At 44.7% G+C, this 20,754-nt stretch overlaps 1 protein-coding gene across 1 annotated transcript; it reads left to right on the top strand.

Moving 5' to 3' along the window:
* Positions 1 to 1,494: 1,494 nt before the first annotated feature.
* LOC139648419 (coxsackievirus and adenovirus receptor homolog) lies at positions 1,495 to 19,793 on the top strand. The gene is made up of 7 exons (XM_071524535.1): positions 1,495 to 1,558; positions 4,957 to 5,126; positions 9,480 to 9,684; positions 14,077 to 14,232; positions 14,661 to 14,783; positions 15,294 to 15,432; positions 16,588 to 19,793. Exons 1-7 carry the CDS (start codon positions 1,495 to 1,497, stop codon positions 16,871 to 16,873), a joined length of 1,143 nt encoding a protein of 380 aa, XP_071380636.1. The 3' UTR covers positions 16,874 to 19,793.
* The last annotated feature ends 961 nt before the right edge of the window (positions 19,794 to 20,754 follow it).

Here is a 20,754-nt window from a genome sequence, read left to right as displayed (position 1 = left end):
GTTGATCAATGTAAAAGCCTACATTTAAAAGCTGTGGCATGTAGACTGCATCATTGATATGACTTGAATGCTTTGTCGCTGGCTGTATCTTTTGACACTTTATATTTTCTACCTGCCTCATGATAGTTGCAATTTCACAGTGACTCATTTGTTGAGGAAGAAATTACTCACATAATCTCAAATATGCATTTCCCAAAATGCCTCTCCTGGGCTATATACTTTCAGCAGTGGCTGGATTAGTCCGGTTTTAAATTCTGCTTGTTGATTGAATGTTGAATCAACCTTAGATCACACTCAAGCTATCTATGTTCTCCAGTCCTGGCTCGGCTCTCACCTGAGCCATTGTTAGCCAGGCAGATTTACAGCAAACAAATCTCTAAGCCACTGGAACAGATGATAGGATGAAATGACACTTTTGTGTTTTCCCATTTGTGTGGCGGTGATTGGAAGAGGCCTCTGTCTGAACTGTAATTTAGACAAATGCTGCCCAAGGTCTCAGAGGTCTGTCATTGATTCGATAGGAACACCAGGCAGTGTCCCTTATTACACGTCAGAGGAAACATTTACTGTGATAAACTGTTCCAGCTAAATATTTTCTTTTTCGAAGAATGCAATTTTCTCCCCTTTCTCTGCAACTTTGCAAAAATGCCCCCGCTTCCTTAAGTGCTTGATGAATTGACACAGCTTTCTGTCATGCAGATGCCAAGCTCTGTATCTATCTTGACAGTGATAGACGTGTATCTCAGTTTTGTCTCTATTGCTCCCTGTTTCACTCGCTTCTGCTCAAGGCGATGGATCGCTCTCATCAAGGGCGTCTGTCAAAATCTGTGGGCTGAGACGACCAGCTGCAGCACTAGCGGTCGGGGAATAAAGCTATGCTTGTGCTCTGCAACCATATCAAATGCTTACAGGCTCTGTGGCTCAACAATAGTGGGTGTGACTGAGACTGTCACTCTATATATATATGTGTGTGTGTGTGAGAGAGAGATGTGGTGTATTTTCATAGAGTTGTCTACCGCAGGCCAGAGGGAAGTGAGGTTTGGTGCTGAAACGGAGCTGATGGTCATGAGATGAGGCAGGTCCCTCCACCTGTAGCTCACACCCTCACACCCTGAGGGCCAGAGAAACAGGTTCTACACACTTCCTTTACACAGAGTGCTGGCGACATCCTCTCTGTCTCACTACTGAATTGTTACAAAAGGCAATCTCTTCTCAGAGGAATGTGCCATGGTGATTTTGAGGAGAATTTTCACTGTTATTTTGTCTTTCTCCACAGCTGCATACTTGATATCCTGGCTGTTAACTTATATCAGCTGAAAGGTCTCAGTGAGATCTTTTCAGTGCCAAAAGGACACAACTGAAATCATGACCCATAAGCCAGGAACTCTTCTGAAAACGCCCAGCTGGGAGCGCTTGAGAGCGCTTTGGAGGGGCAGCGTTTTTTCAGCTGAGACGCTTTGGTTGCTATGATACGGAATTTCCGCGGAAGTAAACATGTCGGCACAAAGTAGAGTACTTGCTCTGGCCCTTGCTCTGGATGAAGGGAAGGCTGAAGCACGTAGGGAGAGAGGATGGATAATAATTAAATTTAATTACGATTAGCAAGCTACGCTACTTTGGACTTTTTTCCCGATCAGCTGGCTGACTCTAGCTGACTGTTGCCTACCTGATAGACCCATGGCGAACGAAATGTTCCTCCAAGCATTATTTTTCATGTTGATATTGTGATAGTCCGGGGATGTAATCTGGTACAGACATGGTGACTCAGAGACCAGCAGTATTAATTTCTCCTCCATTGTTGTCATCGTACATCTAGGATGTGACGGTTGGTCTTTGTGGTATTTGTCCCGCCCCTCCTCCACTGTGATTGGACGGCTGGGTAAAAAGTGACAGTGATGAGCGCAGCGTTTTACCCAAAGTCGAAAATTTTTCAACTCTCGGTGACCAGAAAAAAACGCCAAATGTGCACGTGCTCAGCGCAGAATAGACGCTCAGCGCCTCATCACGCTGCTGCCGTTTGTAGCATAGTGTAAATACGTGGCGCTCCCATTGCAAACAATTCAAAAAATACGCTGGCCTCAGGAAAAAATGCTTTGGTGGACACGCCCCAAGACTGCTGTTAGCTGAAGTTCTCCCTCAGTGTTATGAGGAGTTTTACAGGTCTTTGAATGTGTCCCAGGACACATCAATATGTGATGTGTCCTGGGATACATACAAAAATGTATTATACTAGCAAAAGAAAAAAAAGTAGTAGTTTAGAATCAAAAGTAGTTTCTTATGTCTATAGAGGTTTATTAAAAAGGTTTATTAAAAGTTCTTAACAGAAAAAATGTATCAATCAATTTGATATGTTCCATGTAGCCTATAATTTTAAAGGCCTTTGTGAAAGTTGCTGAGCATTACTTCAAGATAAAGATATTCATTTTATATTTCAGTGTTGATTGAAGTGTAATTGCTAGATTTGTATTAAAATGAATGTGTTTTAAAATTGTTTACTTACATACACCCATATTCTGCATGGCTGTATTGGGACAATGTTTGTGCCAAAAAGGCGTATTTCACTCATTTGCCATTTTTACAATATAATTCAACTTAAACTGTAGCAGTATTGTTTTTATAGTAATGCTCAATCTGATAACACAAAAAGTTAAAATATTGTGCTTAGTATGTGGTAACGGCAGGTGATCCAAGTTTGATCAAATTTGTTTTGGTTCTCCTGTAAGATCTACTATAACGCACTTACGCCCCTTTGGCTCCAAGCCCTCGATGTCTACAGTGGAAACAACTGCAAGATTCCCTCATTTCTTACATGAATATTTGAATGATAAGACAACAGCACAACTAAACCTAGCGCCATGGGCTGCTCTGCGCTCCTTCATGGCTGGCTCCTGCCATCAGATTAAAAAACAAAGGTGGTGGTCGTGGTGGCGGGGGGTGCAAATTACTTTGAACATGTGGCCTGGCAGAACATGAAGAGGGCCCCCACTGATGTAGCTCACGCTGAGTTCGAGGGCTGCCTGTGGCCCCAGTCCAAACCCTCTGCTGTCCAGATTAGAGCATGTGTCATGCACTTTGAACTGTAGTTCAGCCCCCTTACTGTGGGTGTGTGTGTGTGAGTGTGTTTTGGGTGCATGTGTTTGTGCATGCTTTTTTTGTATGTGTGGTTGTAGCTGGAGAGAAACAGGGCAAGAGACTCATTTGTTTGTGTTTTGTGGAAACCTTATAATCTCCAAAAAATAAAACTCTCCAGAAACAAACACAGGTTCATTTGTACATTAGAAATGCATTTACAATGGCTCGGTTTGGTTCCTGGTTCATCCTTACACACGGACGTCAACATCACCTCTCAGTTAGTGTAAAAGCAGTGCACGAAAAGAGGGATACAGATCTGTTTTCATTTGGTTCCAACAACATCTTGGTTAGCTCAGGTCATGGACTTTTAGGTTTTGTGTACACACGAGAATGCAGTGGAAAGGCTCATTTGTTTTCAGCAGAAAATTTCACAATTGCATTGTATTTTGTACAAATTGTGCAATGTGTTAAGTGTCTTTTGCACATTTACAGCACTCTTCAACAGCAGCACGTTGTAGTGATATGATTTTTTTTAAAGCTGTTTTCCCCCTCTCGCTGAGTGGAAGGTGGCAGGCTGTCAGAAGGATTTTAATGTGTCGAGGCAGCATGTGACAACTCCATTCTCTATGGACTGTGTTCCTTGCTGGGGCTTAAATCTCTTATTCAATGGAGTATCTTAGCCCAGTTGATGTCACCAGGAAATTATGTTTATTCGTTCTAAGAATAAACGCTTAAGAATCCGCTCTAGTTCGGTGATGGGCTACAGTGTTGTTGTTTTTTTTCTTATTATTATCATTCCTTCAGCTAAGCTATGTTCTGCTTTATTAGTTTCCTTTCTCACTGTATGATTTACATTATGAACATTTTATTGAAGAAATACTCAGCTTCTCTGCCAAGATGTAAACAAACATATTTATTGTCTGAGTGGAAGACTGAAACGTTCCCCATGAGGACTGTCATATTGTCCCAAAATTTAATATGAATGAAATTATTACCAGGAGCAGATTGTTAGAATTTATTTAGAAGTGTTGCAGTTGTAAAAATAACATGACATTATGAGTGTCTTGGTTCATCTTTGTTGCTATAGAGTGAACGCAGAGCAGTGCCTGGCACCATATGAGACACCGCATCAAACCATAATGCAGCCTACATCCTTGGCTTTAATTGTCATTGTGTTTCAAACTAAGTAATGACATTGAAAAAACCTTTTCTATCTGCAAGAGGTTGAAATAAACAGCGACCTCACAATTCGATCATTAAATCACGTTACAGTTTAGCAGGAAAAGCAGGATTGTCAGTATATGATGATTTTTACAGTGCAGTACAAATTTGACTCTCATTTTTTCAAGTGGACTACATAATACCTCTAAGAACCTGTACACGTCAGCACCCTTATTTTTTATAGTGTAAGTGGTCGTAAATGGAAAGTAAAACGATTCTCTATATGGAGATAATAAGCAGGACCATAGGCCAAGGCCTTCATTCCAATAGACCACACACAAACTGAACAATAGAGGCTAAGTAAGCTCTGCTACATTTACTACATTGAAAAGAGCCCACATAAAAATATAATGCATTAACTTGCATAGGCGTACTTAGTATGTTGTTGAGCCTAGGTTTATGTGTGTAACGGGTACATTTTCTATCACCAAAATCATGAATGTGCAATCCATGATATTTTTTAGTTTAGTTTTTAGTTAGTATTTTTTAGATTTTGCACAACGCTCAAACAGAACTCCTTGATTCAACAAAATGGCAAGTAAAAACTCTGATGTTGTAGGCCATTGTAAACCACAGGGGTACTTTCAGACAGAATGGATTTTTATTTTCATGTTGCGGTGTTCATGGTGTTTATTTTCCTCCTCTCTCTTCCTCTCTATCCAGGCACGGCCTCTGGTTTGGAGATCACGTCCACAGGGCCGACTACCATAGAGAAGGCCAGCGGTCAGAGCGTGAAGCTGGACTGCCACTTCGCTCTGGCCCCTGAGGACTCTGGACCTCTGGACATTGAATGGAGCTTGCTGGCATCTGACAACCAGAAAGAGGACAAAGTGGTATGTGAAGACCTTGAAAATGCAGTGTTATTTCAAAGGTAGAATTTGGTAGTGCAATTTGGCAGTAATCTGCTTCTTAACTACTTTTATTGAGCATGGTCATTTGAGCAGCGTTTGAAGAAGTCAGGCTTTGTTCTTGCCTTTTGTTAGCTAACTGAATGGAACTTCTCCAGTCTGGTCTCCTGTGTGTGGCTCTGGAAAAACTTTCACACACTCTCCTCAACATTGCTATAAAAACAGCAGTTAATGTTTAACTTGTTGCATAGATTTAAAGCCCTATAAAGTCCCTCACATGGTCAGAATGTGTGTGGTTTGGCGCTAACCTGTTAATTTGTGTTGGTGTGTGTTTTTTGTGTGTGTGTGTGTGTGATGCAAGAGATGAAATGCAATACATACTCTATGCTAGGCGTGTATTTTCGAGGTGGATGTGTTGCATTGTGACAAAGTAAACATATACAAGGCGAAAGTAACCTGAGCCACATGTCTTTCTATTGAGCATTTGTTTCTGTAGTGCTCCCACAGACACACAGTGGGAACGATGGGAGTTCTCTTTATCCTAGCCAGTGTCCTCCCTTTCCAGCATGGCCCTCAGCCATGGGCCTCACAGGAACTCCACATGCCCTCGGGGCGTTCACAGCCATAGAGACAGACTCTCGCCATGGACCGTCCCAGCGGTGTGGCGTTCTCCCGTGGCTCACCACTCCCCTACCCCTCACCCCTCGCCATGCCTCCTCGTCCCTCTCCTCCTCTCTTTTTTTCTCTTTTCTCTAACTGTGTCCCGGGGCCTTGGTGTTTTTTGGCCGCATGCGAGAAATGGGTCAGGAGCTCATCATTAGGCTTCTCTGCCTAGCTCTCTCTTCCACCCCCCACCTTCCTGTCTCTCCGCTGACCCACCCAGCCTTGTCCTCAGCCAGGCAGAGCTCCATCCTCCGTTCACTGCTCTCTCCATTGTCTGGATCTGTGCCACGAGATGGGAACCAATTGCACCCATCTATTTGTTTTTGACCTACTTTGTTTTTATTCAGAATTGGAACCACTGATCATTAACTGGGAGAGTGGGGAAAGAGGGGGATGGGTTAATTTAGTAATGGTTTCTATGATAATGCCTTTATTGTACTGCCAGTTTGTGTTTTCAGTGTCTCGATGACTCTCCAAGTGAATACAGAGTTCAATGTGGGTGGTTCCCTGTTAGGGCCTCTTCCTCTTTGTGTTTGCATGCAGCTGTAGAAATATATCGAATGTTCCAAAATTGAGTCCGGTTTCATGGTTTATTTTCTTTATTTCATGCCACGCCGCTGAAGCCCATTTGCTCAACCCTTAATGTCACCAAACCTTTCTAGAAATGTAAAACGGACAAACATCTCTCTCTGAACAGGTTCGTTCTCATTGACCTACCAGATTTTGCTTGCTATATACGCACATACTCGCGGTCTTAGACTGATATGAAGTCATGTGCAGAGTAAATTCTCGGTAATTAGTGGCCTATTAATTCCAAGGGGCTACTTAGTGTATGTGACAGTGCCCGATAGGATTAGGCTGGTCTGCTAGGACCAGGGCTACTAGGCTGGACAAGCAAATGAGGAGGAAGGCTAAAATGTATCGCCAGAGGGTCCCAGATGCCCAGAAACGATAATGAACCTTTGCTCACATTGCTTCAGATGAGCAAATCCAGGGAGAGCTGTCCTCGAGGGAAACAAACAGCTAATATCAGCTCCGGCTTTGTAGTGGAGAGCTGGCCCGCAGCACCAGGACACATATCCATACACCTGGCAACTACAAGCCCTGTCGCTGCAAGTGGGGAGATGGGTTGTGTTGTGCCTGGCTGCTTACAGATGCTTACAGATCTGTATCCACAGTTCCCAAAGGCGGATCTTTCAACCTAAATCTAGAGCATGTGTTACCCCCCACTTATAAACACAAGAAATTTGTTTATAGCAATGAACCACGTATTCCATCTGTATCTTCTTTGCATTGATGCAATCAGAAGTAATGTCACAGCATTGTGTATAGAGTCCTAGATCTAGTGGGGAATGGCCCTCTTCATCTGACATAGCCCACATATCATCAGGGTCTTTTTGAGGGTGACGAAGCATAGCTAATGCAGGTTGCTTTGTTGGGCTTAAATGAGAGATGCCAGGCATGCCTACAGCAACAGTCATTTGCATTTGGCTCTCATGGTTGGGCTACAGATTGGCTGAAAGGAGGGTGTGCCCTGGGTATTTACCACCACTGTGATGACAATAAGGGAAATAATTATGAAAACCAAATCTGAAATGTGTGAATAGAATGACGAGTCGCACACAAAAATATCTCGGAATGCATTGCTTGATCCCATGTCATGCCATCACTTGTTGTGTCCTTTAATGAAGCAGTGGAGCCATTTGTTTGCTGAAGTCATTGCCACGTGAATTTGTATGTGTTGGCAAAGCCTTGGAGGATTTGACAAAACCCCTGACACTGTTTGTTTGGCGGAAATTGTCTTGATCGTCTGTCACATACCAGTTATGATCACGCTTCCACATGGCCATGGTTTGTTGAGTTCTCTCTCCAGCCACAGCGATGAAGGGACGCTTAATCCATTTTCAGGTAGTGATTCTGCTTTAACCTTGAGAAGCAGTTTGGAGCAGAGCGGTTTCTGTGAAAGCATGTGGCAGCTGCACTCCAGAGTCATTCAACTTAAAAGCCTCTGTGGGAGCGCAACGACACAACACTGCTCTCTCCTTGCTCGGCAGGTTGTTTAGAGTATACAGGTGTCACAGCTCTCTGCTTTGCCTCTCAAATTATCTGCGCCCCTCCCTCTTCCCTGAGCAACAGCATCACATGACAATGACCTCATCTTTACATGTGTTCCATGGAAATAAGCCTGGCCGACTCTCAGCTGGCTCTTGCTGTCTGGCTCCTACCTGTCACTACAATAGAGGTCTTTTACCTCTGCAGCACAATCTGTCCACGGAGACTACCCAGGCCAGGTGGCGATTGTAACATTGAGTGTCCTACCTGTTATGAAACACTGTACATAGACAACGGTGCTCCTCTGTCCTTTCCAGCCCCGCCAGCTTGTCTAGTCATTTGCCCTTTTGATTTTCATTACCTAGGCTCTTTATGGGATTTTTTTTTTTTCATTGGACCATTATGATTCGCAAGGTTATCGTGCTCTGGGGAGTTTTTGCTCGAGGTGTGTGTGTGTGTATGCATGTATGCACTCACATCTTTGTACGTCTGAAGTGTTTCAGCCTGAGTGAGAGAGTTCTTGTCTGTCTGTGCCCGGGGCAATTTAATTTCCTCCCCTCCCGCAGTCTCATCTCAATGTTATTACTGCTGATGTTCTGATCCCCGCTGAAGTTTGAGGGATTGGTTTCCCTCCCCTGAGAACCAGGTGGAATGTTGCCTGCATTACCTGTTTACATGGCTAATAAGTACAAGATGTAGCCTACATAGCACCCATTGCCTGCGCGCCTGCCTCGGAGCTCCAGAAACAAGCCCTCCAGTTGGAAACGGAGCAGCAAGGCAACTTGCTCTCCACACACCAGAACCCCACTGACTCTGTTTCCCTTTGTTTTATTCCTCCCCTGCTTCCTTTGAGTGCTCTGCCTCCTCTGATGGGTTCATTATGCTTTCTCTCCTCCTGCCATGTTCAGTTTTTCCTCTCTCCTCCACTCCACCCAGGGGTATTGCATACGCCTGATGTTGATCGTGGCACAGAAAAGCCCGTTGACGACTGTCTCCATGGAAATGGGGAAGAATATGCCCATGTCTATGAGAGAGAATTAGAACTCTTTTCATTGTTGTTTGGTTGTCTCTTCCCCTCCTTTTTCTTGTTTTTCTTGTGGTTGTGTTTTTTTTTTTTTTCCTTGCTCCGGTACCCCAGCTACTATAAGGCTTCTTGTTGGCTCCACCTGGCCTTCATCTCCTGGCATTTACTTGTTGCCTTCAGGTGCCAGACAAAATTTGCGTGTGTGTGTGTGTGTGTGAATGGGGGGGGGGTGGCTAGAACTGGGGGCTACGGCTCTTTGTTGACACAGAAGGTGTTGATTTGACTGCACAGTGGTGGCTTTGTTTGTTCCACGTCCATACCTCTGCAGCACAGAAAGGGCAAAACAGCACAGGCTGCCAGACTGAAGGGCGTTGGGGAGATAAAAGAGAAACTACTTACACTCCCTTTCTCTCTTTCTTCATATATTTGTTGGTTCAGTGAGCAAGGCTTGTCATTTCAAGGCCTTTGTTATATTTTTTTTTCGCAGAAGGCCTTGCATTTTTATAAACAGATAAGTCAGATACAGTACATCATTCAAAGCAGGCCAATTTCTTAACTCAAACTCCCTCCTCCCCCCTCTACTCCCCTTCCATCTCCAGGTGATCCTGTACTCAGGTGACAGGGCCTATGAGGACTACTATCCTGCCATGAAGGGTCGCGCCCACTTCAACTCGGCCGACCCCAAGAACGGCGACGCCTCCATCAACCTGACGGGGCTCAAGTCGTCGGACACGGGCACCTACCAGTGCAAGGTGAAGAAGGCTCCCGGCATTCGCAGCAGGAAGATGCTGCTGACTGTCATGGGTGAGTGGAACCGTCGCTACAGAAGGACAATCGACTTCACTGTTGGGTGCTGAAAATATGTTGTGGTGCTAGCAGTCTGTTTTTTTGTCACAGGGTAAATTCGCTCTCTCTACACAGAGGAAATGTACCAAAGCACATGCCCTTTGCCCTCCCTGGCTGTTTTGATGTAATCCTCTCTAAAATTGTGTGTTTAACCTTCCCACAGGCTGTAGAGCATTGCCCCCTTTGTGATTCAAGTCTATATTCACGCTAGGCACTCCATGATCATGTCTAAACTGATAATACTGATTCTTTTCACTAAATATGAATAATTACTAATAATTAATCACAGTGATTTGAGAAACAAAATTATTTTATTGCACCTTTTGCATATTATCAACTTTGTATTTTCAACTACAGTGCACATTCTACATGAAATGAATATTTCAATATTGTTAATATGCCAATATCTTGGCATGTGATAATTGTGCAGCCCTAATTCACACCATAGATTGTAATGGGAAAGTTAATTGATCAAATACTCTGAAATACAAATAATTTTCAGAAGTAGTCATTGAATTCTGTTAAAATGAAAATGAGTGTTGTCCTGTCTTTTTAAAATATGTGTCAAAACCTTAGCAATGGAGTCTGGTTTTGACCTATAGGCTCAGCGGGCTTTTTATTGCACAGGGTGAGACGGGTGACACATCAGAGTTGTATAAGCCAGCTGATTCACTCCCTAGGCAAACACTTAGACACACTCACGCACACTGGCCTTGCTGGTTGGTCAGCTGACTCAATGATGTCAAAAGTGAAATTGCCTCTCGAAACTCGCCTGGTATTTGCATATGGAAAAACACCCACATGCGCTGCTACCAGTCAGTGTTATGGGATAAGCTCTGCATTGTAGCGTTATCAAATTAGTTTCACCTAGATAGGACGAGCTTTAGAAAATGGCGGGTGCTTTTGTTGACATATCATGTGTGCAAAAGTCACTGCACTGCACCAACAAGTTCAACCAGGAGGACTTGAGGTATTGAAAAACAAACAGGACCAGGAGGACTTGAGGTATTGAAAAACAAACCGGTTTCTCAGCAGTCGTGTTGTTGCACCACTAAGCTTTTTCTCTGATCTCTAATGAAGGAGATGAATGGCCAGAGATTGTCTCAGCAGTGGCTGCGGGCTTTAGCTGACTAAAGAGGCATCGACACTGCCCTTGGGGAGGCTACGTTACATAAAAAATTGATTTGACTGGAAAACATCATCCAAACATTAGTCACTGCGTAAGTCACCACTGCTACATACGCTTTAAGTCACTTGTGAATTTGCAGTGACGCCTCCTCCTCCTCCCTGCGATAGACCCACATTTCTCATCAGTAAGAAAAGTTGGCAAGCTTGTTAGCTTCTGGTGGAATGTAGCCAGAGGTTGCCAGCTGCTTCCTGAGGATTTATAGGTTGACAATGGATTACAATATCTGATAAATATTGGTTTTACTTGTTTCCATCATCAACAGACTCGTTAAACAGAAGTAGGGGAAAAAATGTTGATGCACTGTTGGGTTATTACATGTAAAAAAAAAATCAGCATCTATGAAAATTGTTTTCATATATATATATATATATATATATATATATATATATATATATATATATTTTTTTTTTTTTTTTAAAGATTTTTTCAATCTCATGATATTGTTGAATTGTTGAATGTTGTTTTTCATTTCCATCAAAACTGCCTTATTTAATTCATAATGTTGAGACAAACCACTTCTGTACAAAAGAGAAAGTAATAGTAAATAGACAGGTATGTTAACTATCAATACTGTCAATTACTTTACTCAGTAACAATCTAATATGACACACTAAAAACACTAAAACTTTTTTTTATTAAAATCTTTTGCATTGTAAGCTTAAAAACTCATCTCTCATTCCCTTTCCCATATATTCCTCTTATTCATGCTCTTCTGGCTCCTGTCTTGAAGTAACAAAATCCTCTCTATCCCTCTCCTCAGCCCTTATTCTTAGCATCATTCTAGGGTCACTGATATAATTCGTAGTATCTACTGTCAAGGCACTATCACTCTGAATTTGCAGTCCTTATTTTGGCTGCTTGTAATTTTTGTAATCTAGAAATTGAAGCTTTTTCTACTGATGCAGTCATTGTAAGTTGCTCTGGATAAAAGCGTCAGCCAAATGACTAAAATGTAAATGCAACTCCCATTGTGGTTGAACTGCGGACAGAAAGTTTGACCTTACTAGCTGTAGCATGTGTGTGAGTGAGAGAGATTGCTGGAGGCTACAGAGGCTGACAGGCTGCTAGCTATTGACCCCAGGGGCAGGGGGGTTCATGGCGGAGAAACAGTGACAAGGAGAGGGGAGGACATCTTGCCTGCTCTGCATTTTACCTTCAGGTTGATCTTGTCACAAGGTAGATGGTCTCAAGAACAGGAGGGACAAGCATGCCTGTGTGCGCGCAGACACACACACACACACACACACACACACACACACACACACACACACACGTGTCAAACTGCACACTGGGGTGTTGTTGTGCCTCGTCACAACCACTGCCAAGCACGCTCTGATATCCAGGTATACACACATGCTGACACACACAGACGGTGTACTCTGTCCTAAGTCCAGGTACGGTACAGGAGGTAGCACCCCTCGTTGTGTATTCTGTTTTGGTCGTGGCTGGACAGTGAAGTTAACAGGAGGAGAGTGCCCACCTGCAGTCCGGCGCTGCACGTCAGCAGCTCTCACAACCATTCACCGTCTCTGACTGGACCTCATCTATACTCGTAACAGCCAATCACGTTAGCTCTGACAAACAAGTACAAGTCCAAACAATCCTCATCGCATTCAGGATCTCACCGCACAGCTCAACAGCCAGTCTCTTTTATTCTGTCTGTTAGTGCCCACTAGTCGGTCGCGTTTCACTTTACCATTCAACAATCAGTCGTCACTCTTTCATTCCGCCTCCTAACCACAATGAATACCGCAATCTAGCTATCCCTTTCCACTTATCTCGTCCATAGGATAGCCTTGCACAGCTCATAAATCTCCACTCGCTGTTCTTTTATATCCTAACAGAGCCAGGTCGCCCCTATCACGCTCCCCGTTATCTCTCTGCGGTCCTCCAGCCTGCGTAGTCGCTCTCTTCTTTGACCTCATCTTTCAAACAAATAAATCTGCTCATCGGACAGCGGTCCTAATACGAGAAGCTGCGTGTCACAAGCCCTTGGATGTGTCGCGTTGACTTTCACCTTTAAAAGAGGCATTCAAAATGTCATAGCTCTCTGACATTTACTGCGTGTTGTGTGATGTGTGTGTAGGTGTGTGTGTATGCGTGCGTGTGTGTGACACAACACCGGCAAAGAGCAGGCCAGTGAGTTAGGAGCTGTGCAGCCTTGGCCCCCCGTCACTCTTCCATCCGTCCATCACCACTCGCTTAATTTTTCTTCTCTCTCTTTCTGTCTCGCTCCCTCCATCCTGACCCCCATGTGTGTTTATTAGATTAGTAGGAGCGCTCAGTGCTGTCTGTCTGGTGTTAATCCTTACGGTTGTGCCCGCTAAGCCCCCCCCCCCTTCTCCGGTTCAGATCTGGACAGCCCCACTCCAGGGGTTTGTTGTTACAGCACCCATTACCACATCATGATGTCAGCTTTCTGGCAATGAACACACAGTACAGAGTTGGATCTAGGGATTCTGGCCTCACATTCTCTCTGTCCACACCTCCCCCTCATAGCGTCCACCTCTCCCTCCCCTTCTCTTCCCTCAGCGCCTGGCTGACTGTGTGTCTGCCCTTTGCATTTCTCTGGAGTTGGTCTGCTTTTAATTTGGAGCTCTGTTTATTTTCAAATTCCCCCGTCTCATCTCCTGCCAACACACCGACTGAACAAGGAGTATGTTAGCACACGTTCAGCTTTCACATAGAAAGCTCTGCCCCTGTCCTTTACCCTGAACACTCTGTGTGTGCGGGTGTGCCTGTGTGTGTGTGTGTGTGTGTGTGTGCATATGTGTGTACATGTGTGTACATGTGTGTCTATGTGTGTCTGATGGCACACGCCTCTCTTCTTCATTGCCATTATCCTGAGTGACAGCACCTGTAATGACAGCAGCTGTATCAATTACTGTGATTACTGCTCTCATTATGCTGATGACTGCTGCTTTGAGCAAGGGGGAAATCAACTTTAGGAATACACACACGCACACACACACACACACAATCAACCTGCCTACAGAGATTGAGAAATAAGGGGTGCAGGGGGTTGTGGGGAGGGGGACTGTGTTGTTCCAAGCTAATGTGGCCACCTGGGTGTGTCTGCTATATTTCATGTTCTCCTCTCCCCTCTCTCAACTCCTCAACCCCCCCCCCCCCACTTCCCTCCGCTCTTTGTCTCTCCACAGTGAAGCCGTCCAAACCCAGATGCTATGCCGAAGGCCCCACCGAAGAGGGCAAGGACGTTGTGCTGAGGTGCCTATCTAGCGAGGGCACCAACCCCCTGCAGTACACCTGGGAGAAGACCAGTGACGGCAACCTGCTGCCCGCGTCCGCCGTGCTGGGTAATGGACTCTCTCACACACACACTCCCAAACAAACAGAAAACTGCAAGTGACGTTTGAAGGTCATACACACTGGTGTCATGGCTATTTAACATTTCTTGAACTTGGAATTATCATGTTCTATGTGGGTGGAGTGCAGTTCTGAGATATTGAGTATCAAAGCTTTGATTTACCAGCTGGCAAAACATACTTTATATCTTTTAAAGTATTTTACCCCAAAATGTTCTTTTTTTAAATATATAACACCACGCAAGCATAAAGTAACATTCAAAATATGTGCATAACTCAATTTTGATTTTAAAAAACAAAAAGGCACATAGAAGTTTATAATTCCAAACTCACGATTTGTCAACTCTTCAATGATGTGGTTGTAACCAATCAGAGCAGTGGTTGTATTTGGAAACATCCTTGCCCATCGTTCCCTACAGACCCTGTGGGAGGCACCATGAACGTGAGGAACGCATCTGCCGGCGCGTCCGGCACCTACCGCTGCACCGCCAACAACCGTGTTGGCAGTGAGGAGTGTGTCCTGCGACTCAACATCACACCACGTAAGTGCCCACCTCACTTCATGTCCAAGCACCAGTCCCTGTTGGGCCTGTTTCACATTCACAACTGTCGGTCTGCAGTCAGACTGCTACCAAAAAACTTTGGCCATTGGTCAGTTTGAGTTGACTAATTATTAGTTGTTGTGCCAATGGTTTTGCTGCAACAGGTGGTACATTAAGCAATGCTAGCACAGCCAAAGCTCAGCTGTATCCAACTTTTCCTCGCCAACAAATAGGAGACGAAGGTGACCGCAGTCAACATCTGCCAGTTTGTCACAGCTCAGCATAGAAAATGAATGGACTTCTGCCGACCGGGTGTTTGAGGTGCTTGCAGTGTGACTGCGCGGTTCCCCCCTCAATGCCTGAACCAATAAAGAACAATCTTATTTAACCCTTGCATTTAGAAATGAAGAGTAAATTTGATTGTTGAAATGGTTTAGTTATGTTGAAGTCTGCTACCCAAACTAGGTTCACCAAACCTCCCACACCAATCTTTTTTCTTGTCTTGTCCAGCCCCCAACACTGCAGGCATCATCGCAGGGGCCATTATTGCCGTGCTGCTGATCCTCATCATCATCGCCATCATCCTCTTCTGCTGTTGCCGCGCCCGTCACAGGAAGAAGTACGAGAAGGAAATCTGTAATGAGATCAGGTACGCTCCCTAAACATAAATGAGAGCTCGCTCACAGATACACAAAGCTCACCGTTGATGGAGCGCTGTATGATACTTTGTAGTCTCCACCATATAATGAGTAATATTTCTCTGGTTATGAAATATTGGATAAAAAGCAAGCATTGAAATGCCATGGGATACATGTCATTATAACTGCCATTCCGTCATGTCAACTGGCCTCTTGTCATCTCACATACATACACACACACACACACACACAGACAGACATACAACATCTCTCCAACAGCCCCAACGACCATGAAAATGGTTTTTCTCCATCAGCGTTTTTCTTTTTTTACCCTTCCTCAAATAAACGGCTGTGGTAATCAGTTTGAAAGCTTTGTTTGCTCTGTGGATCCAGTGTCGTGTCTGTTGCTGGCTGCCCCCCCGCCTCCCCCCAATCCCCCTCCAGACCCACCTCATCCCAACCCCCACCATCAACTATCCATCCAGCACAGGGCCTCTCTCCCACCCCTGGGCCCACTGTTGCTCTGCTCTGGACTGTATCTGTCTAAGACCACAATGTAGCACCACTCACACTGTAGGACAAAGAGGATTAGACCACTGGCTCTGTCTCATACGCGCAGACACACACACATTTGCTGAAACACTGTAGTATGAACAGGCTGTGAACTAAACAAGCACTGGCCCCTCAGGCTCAGTTTGATTGAGCTTTTAACTGGATTATTGCTGCTTATTAGTTGTTAATGTGGTGGCAGAGGGAGTAGAGGGTTTTGCTGCATTTGGTTGCTCAGCTCAAGCTCTGCAGGCTGTTACACAGTCACTGTGTGGCTGACCAGAGCACGCACTGCCCCGAACAATCATACAAGAGCAAACTCCAATTATTTGTTTTTATTGAGTCAGCTTGTGTGTTTTGCTCTCACACAGACTCGTGGTTCAGTCTTAAGAGTTTGTATTTATTGCTTTCCCCACGGTGCCGTGGGCTTCAAGAGGCAAATTCAAGTCAGTCAGTCAAGTGCCAGACATTTCACTCCGCTTTACCTGTGTGCTATCAAACGTCATTATGGTTTGTAGCACTTAAGAAAATCATCTTTCTAATTCCATTTCTCTGACTTGTGTGAATTCAAAATCTTGTCTTGTCTGATTGTGCTGCCCGTCTGTGTTTCCCCTCAGGGAGGATGTGCCTCCTCCTAAGAGTCGCGTTTCGACGGCACGCAGCTTCACCAGCGTGGGCAGCCAGCGCTCCTCCCTGGGCTCCATGTCGCCCTCCAACCTACACGAGTACGCACTCAAGCCCCAGTATGACAAGATCCCCTCGTCGGAGGAATTCGAGAGGCCCCCGAGCCACGCCCCGCTGCCCCCGCCCACTGCTCCCAAGATGGCCGGCCCCAACCTGAGCCGCATGGGGGCCATCCCCGTCATGATCCCTGCTCAAAACAGGGACGGCTCCATCGTCTAACCTGCCCCCTTCTCATAAAGGGGAAGGGACCGTGCAAGGAGGGGAGGGAATGGGGATGGGGGGGTAGGACACAAGCCAATGAAGATGGAGGAAGGGCTGGGATGGGCTGATTAGCCTGACTTGTAGCTCTTCACTATTTACAAATGGGAGGATACTCCCCGTTATGAAGGCCTGGCTCTGGTGTGGTGCTGAGAAGAGGAGAGGAGCAGTACAGCAATCACAACAGAGCACATTAACTTTTTACCGAAGACAAAAAAATACTTTTATGAATTTTGCTTCCTGGACTTTCTCACAGAAAAAAAGAGTAATTCTAGGGTGGATATACAGCTGAATGGTCAATATACAGATTATATTGTACATAATTGAATGCATGTTTTTTTTTTTTAACCTAGATGGCCCTTTCCGTAGAAATATGTTCAAAACAGATCCAGGCCCCTGATTGGCCAGCTGTACAGCTGTATGCATGCATGTATGTATAAAATTACAACTGTGTGTGCGTGGATGCGTGTGTAGGTATGTGCAGGGGAGTTTGGGAAATGTATAGTTCAGCTCTTGTCTATTGATGAAATGCCCACACAACAGTATGATAACACATTTGTCAATCAATCTCATCTGTGAATCATTGATATTAGTTTCTTACATGTTTTTAATTCCATGAATTCATTGTTAAACGATGACCTGTGGATTTGGAGATGGAAGATGGCAGACTTGTTATTACAAAGAATTTTCAGTAATTTGAAAAGTCGTCAGATGTCCGATCTCACTGGTCAGATGTCCGAGCTCCAGGAGCATTTAGGTCAGCCATTTGTTGTTGAACCGTTTGCTGTTTGAATTGTCCAGTCTGGGTTTTGGCGGGGGCTGGAGGGCACAGGATTGGCTGGTGGTGAGGGGGAGGTGCAGGCCACCACATCTTGTGATTGGAGGATTATTGTTTCTTGGCCTAGCTTAAAAACAAAAGACCAAGCCCCCACCCCCCCCTCGAAGAGGCAGTGTATAGGGAAATAGGGGGGCGCCGGACAGCAAGGTTCACTGAGCAATCACATCTGATTGTGTTTGACTGGCAACAGGCCCCCAACCCCTCTGACCCCGTAGAACATCTATGTCCCCCCAAACGCACACACACAGACACACACACACACACACCTTATTAGCAGGACTGCAGCAGCCAGTCTTAATTTATCATCTGTAGAATCCGTAACCCCAGTCCAAAGGTCTGACGTACTTAATCCTCCTTATTTGCAGTTGCATGACAAGGAGCCAATATCTTGATTAACCTTCCCTCTGTGGTCAATATGAAACCCTTTGCGGCTCCCGCGGCATTAATTGGACTTTTTAATGAAGGATACAACACCTGCGTACATAAGCGCAACACATGAAGGAACAAATGTGATCAGCCTGAGAATGCTGAATCACCGGTGCTCTGCGTCTGCTTACACTACAGTTCCAGTTTACCTTGCAGTCTGTCAGTGCTACACTTATGCCTATGTTCATTCACTTCGGCTAGTCCATGCAGTCTCACCAGGGATTCATACCGTCAGAAAGAAGCGGTTCGTTTGGTGAAAAAGAACACTTGCTGCGCTGTTGCAGCTCTTGAACCACGCCCATTTTTCTATTGTTTGGAAAGAAGTAAGAAAGCCCGACCATCTCATGTTGTCAGCAAAGCGTGTTCTTTTTCCTCCGATGAGTGTCTTTGCAGCGACGTATGAATCTAGCCTTATTCACCGCCCCTCAGTTCGTCCCTGTGCGGCCCACGCGGCTGGACTCTAATGACTTCTATTGTGCCTTGTTGTCCCGATTGAGTTGTGTTACAACACAGCCGCCACAGTCCAGGTGGTCATGTTAGTGGAGCCAGATTGCTTAGCGTACCACCGCTTCCACAGGTGTCCCTGTCACTGGACCTAGATTATGATCATCAGTACGCAGTGAGCCTATTGATTGTTTTTCTGTTACCTTGGTCCGCTCAAGGTTATAGTTTCCCCCCCACCCACTTGCCCCATACAAATTTCTCCACAGCTTAATGAAACCATTAGCACTGTCTTGATGCTTTTATTTTATATTCCAAAACATTGATTCATGTTTTTTAAGGTTTATTTAAACTTCATTACTTGATGTGCTATTATTTTTTATTTTATGACAAACATGGTTTTTGGTTGTATGTATAAATATCCTGTCAAAGTAACACTATCTCTAATCACAACACAGTCGAATGATGTAATATTGATGATGACGTTTGTATGTATATATGATGCTCTGCAGTGCTGTGCTTGGCAAATCTATATCTAAAACAGGAGAGAAGGGGCGCTGGGGTCTTGTCAGTACAGTATAAATGCCCCCCCGGTATAGTTGGGAGTTCCTGGCATTATGTGTGTGTTTGTTTGTGTGTTTGTGTGTGTGTATTCTGGGGATTAACAGGAGGTGACAGCTGTAGAAATCTTACTTCCTGGTTGTGGCAGGTTTAGGTTTAATGTCACACCTATTTTCTTACACCAAGGAAAGTGAGACCCGGGCCCGCCTAGACAAAGGAATCAAATCTGTCAGTTCTCCTTAAACCCTGGTGTGTGTATGTATGTGTTGTTTGTGTGTGTGTGTGTGTGTGTGAGTGAGCAAGGGCATTGTAGAAGGGGGGAGTTTGCTGTCTGGATGGGGCCCCTGTAGTATTTTAGTTAGACTTTCACCTGCTGACAAACTGTACAGAGCTGTTAGAGAGATAGTCCTGTTGTACCGTCCCTCTCTCCGCTCAGAACATTAATGACAAGTACTACTAATGATATTAACTGTAGCTTTTAAATCAGCGTACTAATATTGTATGAAGATCTCCTTGGGGTTTGCACACCGCGTGAAAACCAATTTACTTTTCTTTTTGTGTGTGCGTGTGTGTATTTTTTTTGTGCTGTATTTTTGAATAATAAAAGTCCACAAAATGAAAGTAAAATAGCCATGTTTTTTTTTGGTTACTTTTACCCCAGAAGCAGTAGCAGCTGTTGACTTGAGCGTAAATAAAACTCATTTTCGCTCCTCCTCGGCAGGCTCGCCCTCCAGGGACTCGGCCTCCTTCAGCCTTCCACTGTGATTAATTTTAATCAGGCAGTGATTTTCACCCCTAACACCAGGTGAGGTGACTTTCTAACCACTTAATGACTGTAATTAATCAATGGAGCAGGCAGGCACGGTCGCCGCCCGCCTTCTTCAGCGCTTCCCCATACAACTCCAGCGTAAACACGCAAAGGTTTCCGACCGAGCTCGACTACCAATGGGGTTAAGTCTCCCTCTCGTCCCGTCGGCCTCTTATTGACTCATTGTCATTCCCCTGCTGTACCATATTGTCCCTCGCATCATAGCCAGTCAACATTTGCTTAGCTCTTCAATTATAGCCAATTTCCTCCCTTAGTTAATGTGGTTGGTAATTAGTTTAATTGCAAGCCACCACTAATCAAAGTTGTACAAAATTAGCTTTTTAATTAACTATGCCTAATGCTGTGAAATGCCAAGTTAATGACTGTGGGAGGAATCATGAATGCATTAGTGTAAATATCCATGTCCGTGTGTTTTCTCTATCCAGGCATCCCTGACCACTGTTTCCTTTCTCTCTTTTTATACACTTGACAACGTGCCCGTGATCCTGACATGTGAATGGATTGATTGCTGATTATTAGCCAATAGCTCCGCTGTGTGCAGGCAGTTGACAGGTGGTCAATAAAAAAGACTAAAGCACTTAGTAGCAGCGCTAAGCGGACGTCCATAGCTATAATTGGATGTCAGTAATAGATAAGGCCCCAGAGCATTGATCTGTGGCTAGTCGAAGAAGGATCCTAATGACTCCCCAGCAGCTCCACATGGGGGGTTGTGCACCGGGTTTGTTCAGCTGTAGCGATGCCAGCGCC

This window comes from Centroberyx affinis, unplaced genomic scaffold, assembly GCF_046629955.1.
Source record: "Centroberyx affinis isolate AG114_WGS23_722 - 3 ecotype Tasmania unplaced genomic scaffold, CSIRO-AGI_Caff_v1 ptg001199l_1, whole genome shotgun sequence".
Taxonomy (NCBI): Eukaryota; Metazoa; Chordata; class Actinopteri; order Beryciformes; family Berycidae; genus Centroberyx; species Centroberyx affinis.
This window is presented reverse-complemented; position numbering and strand designations above follow the sequence as displayed.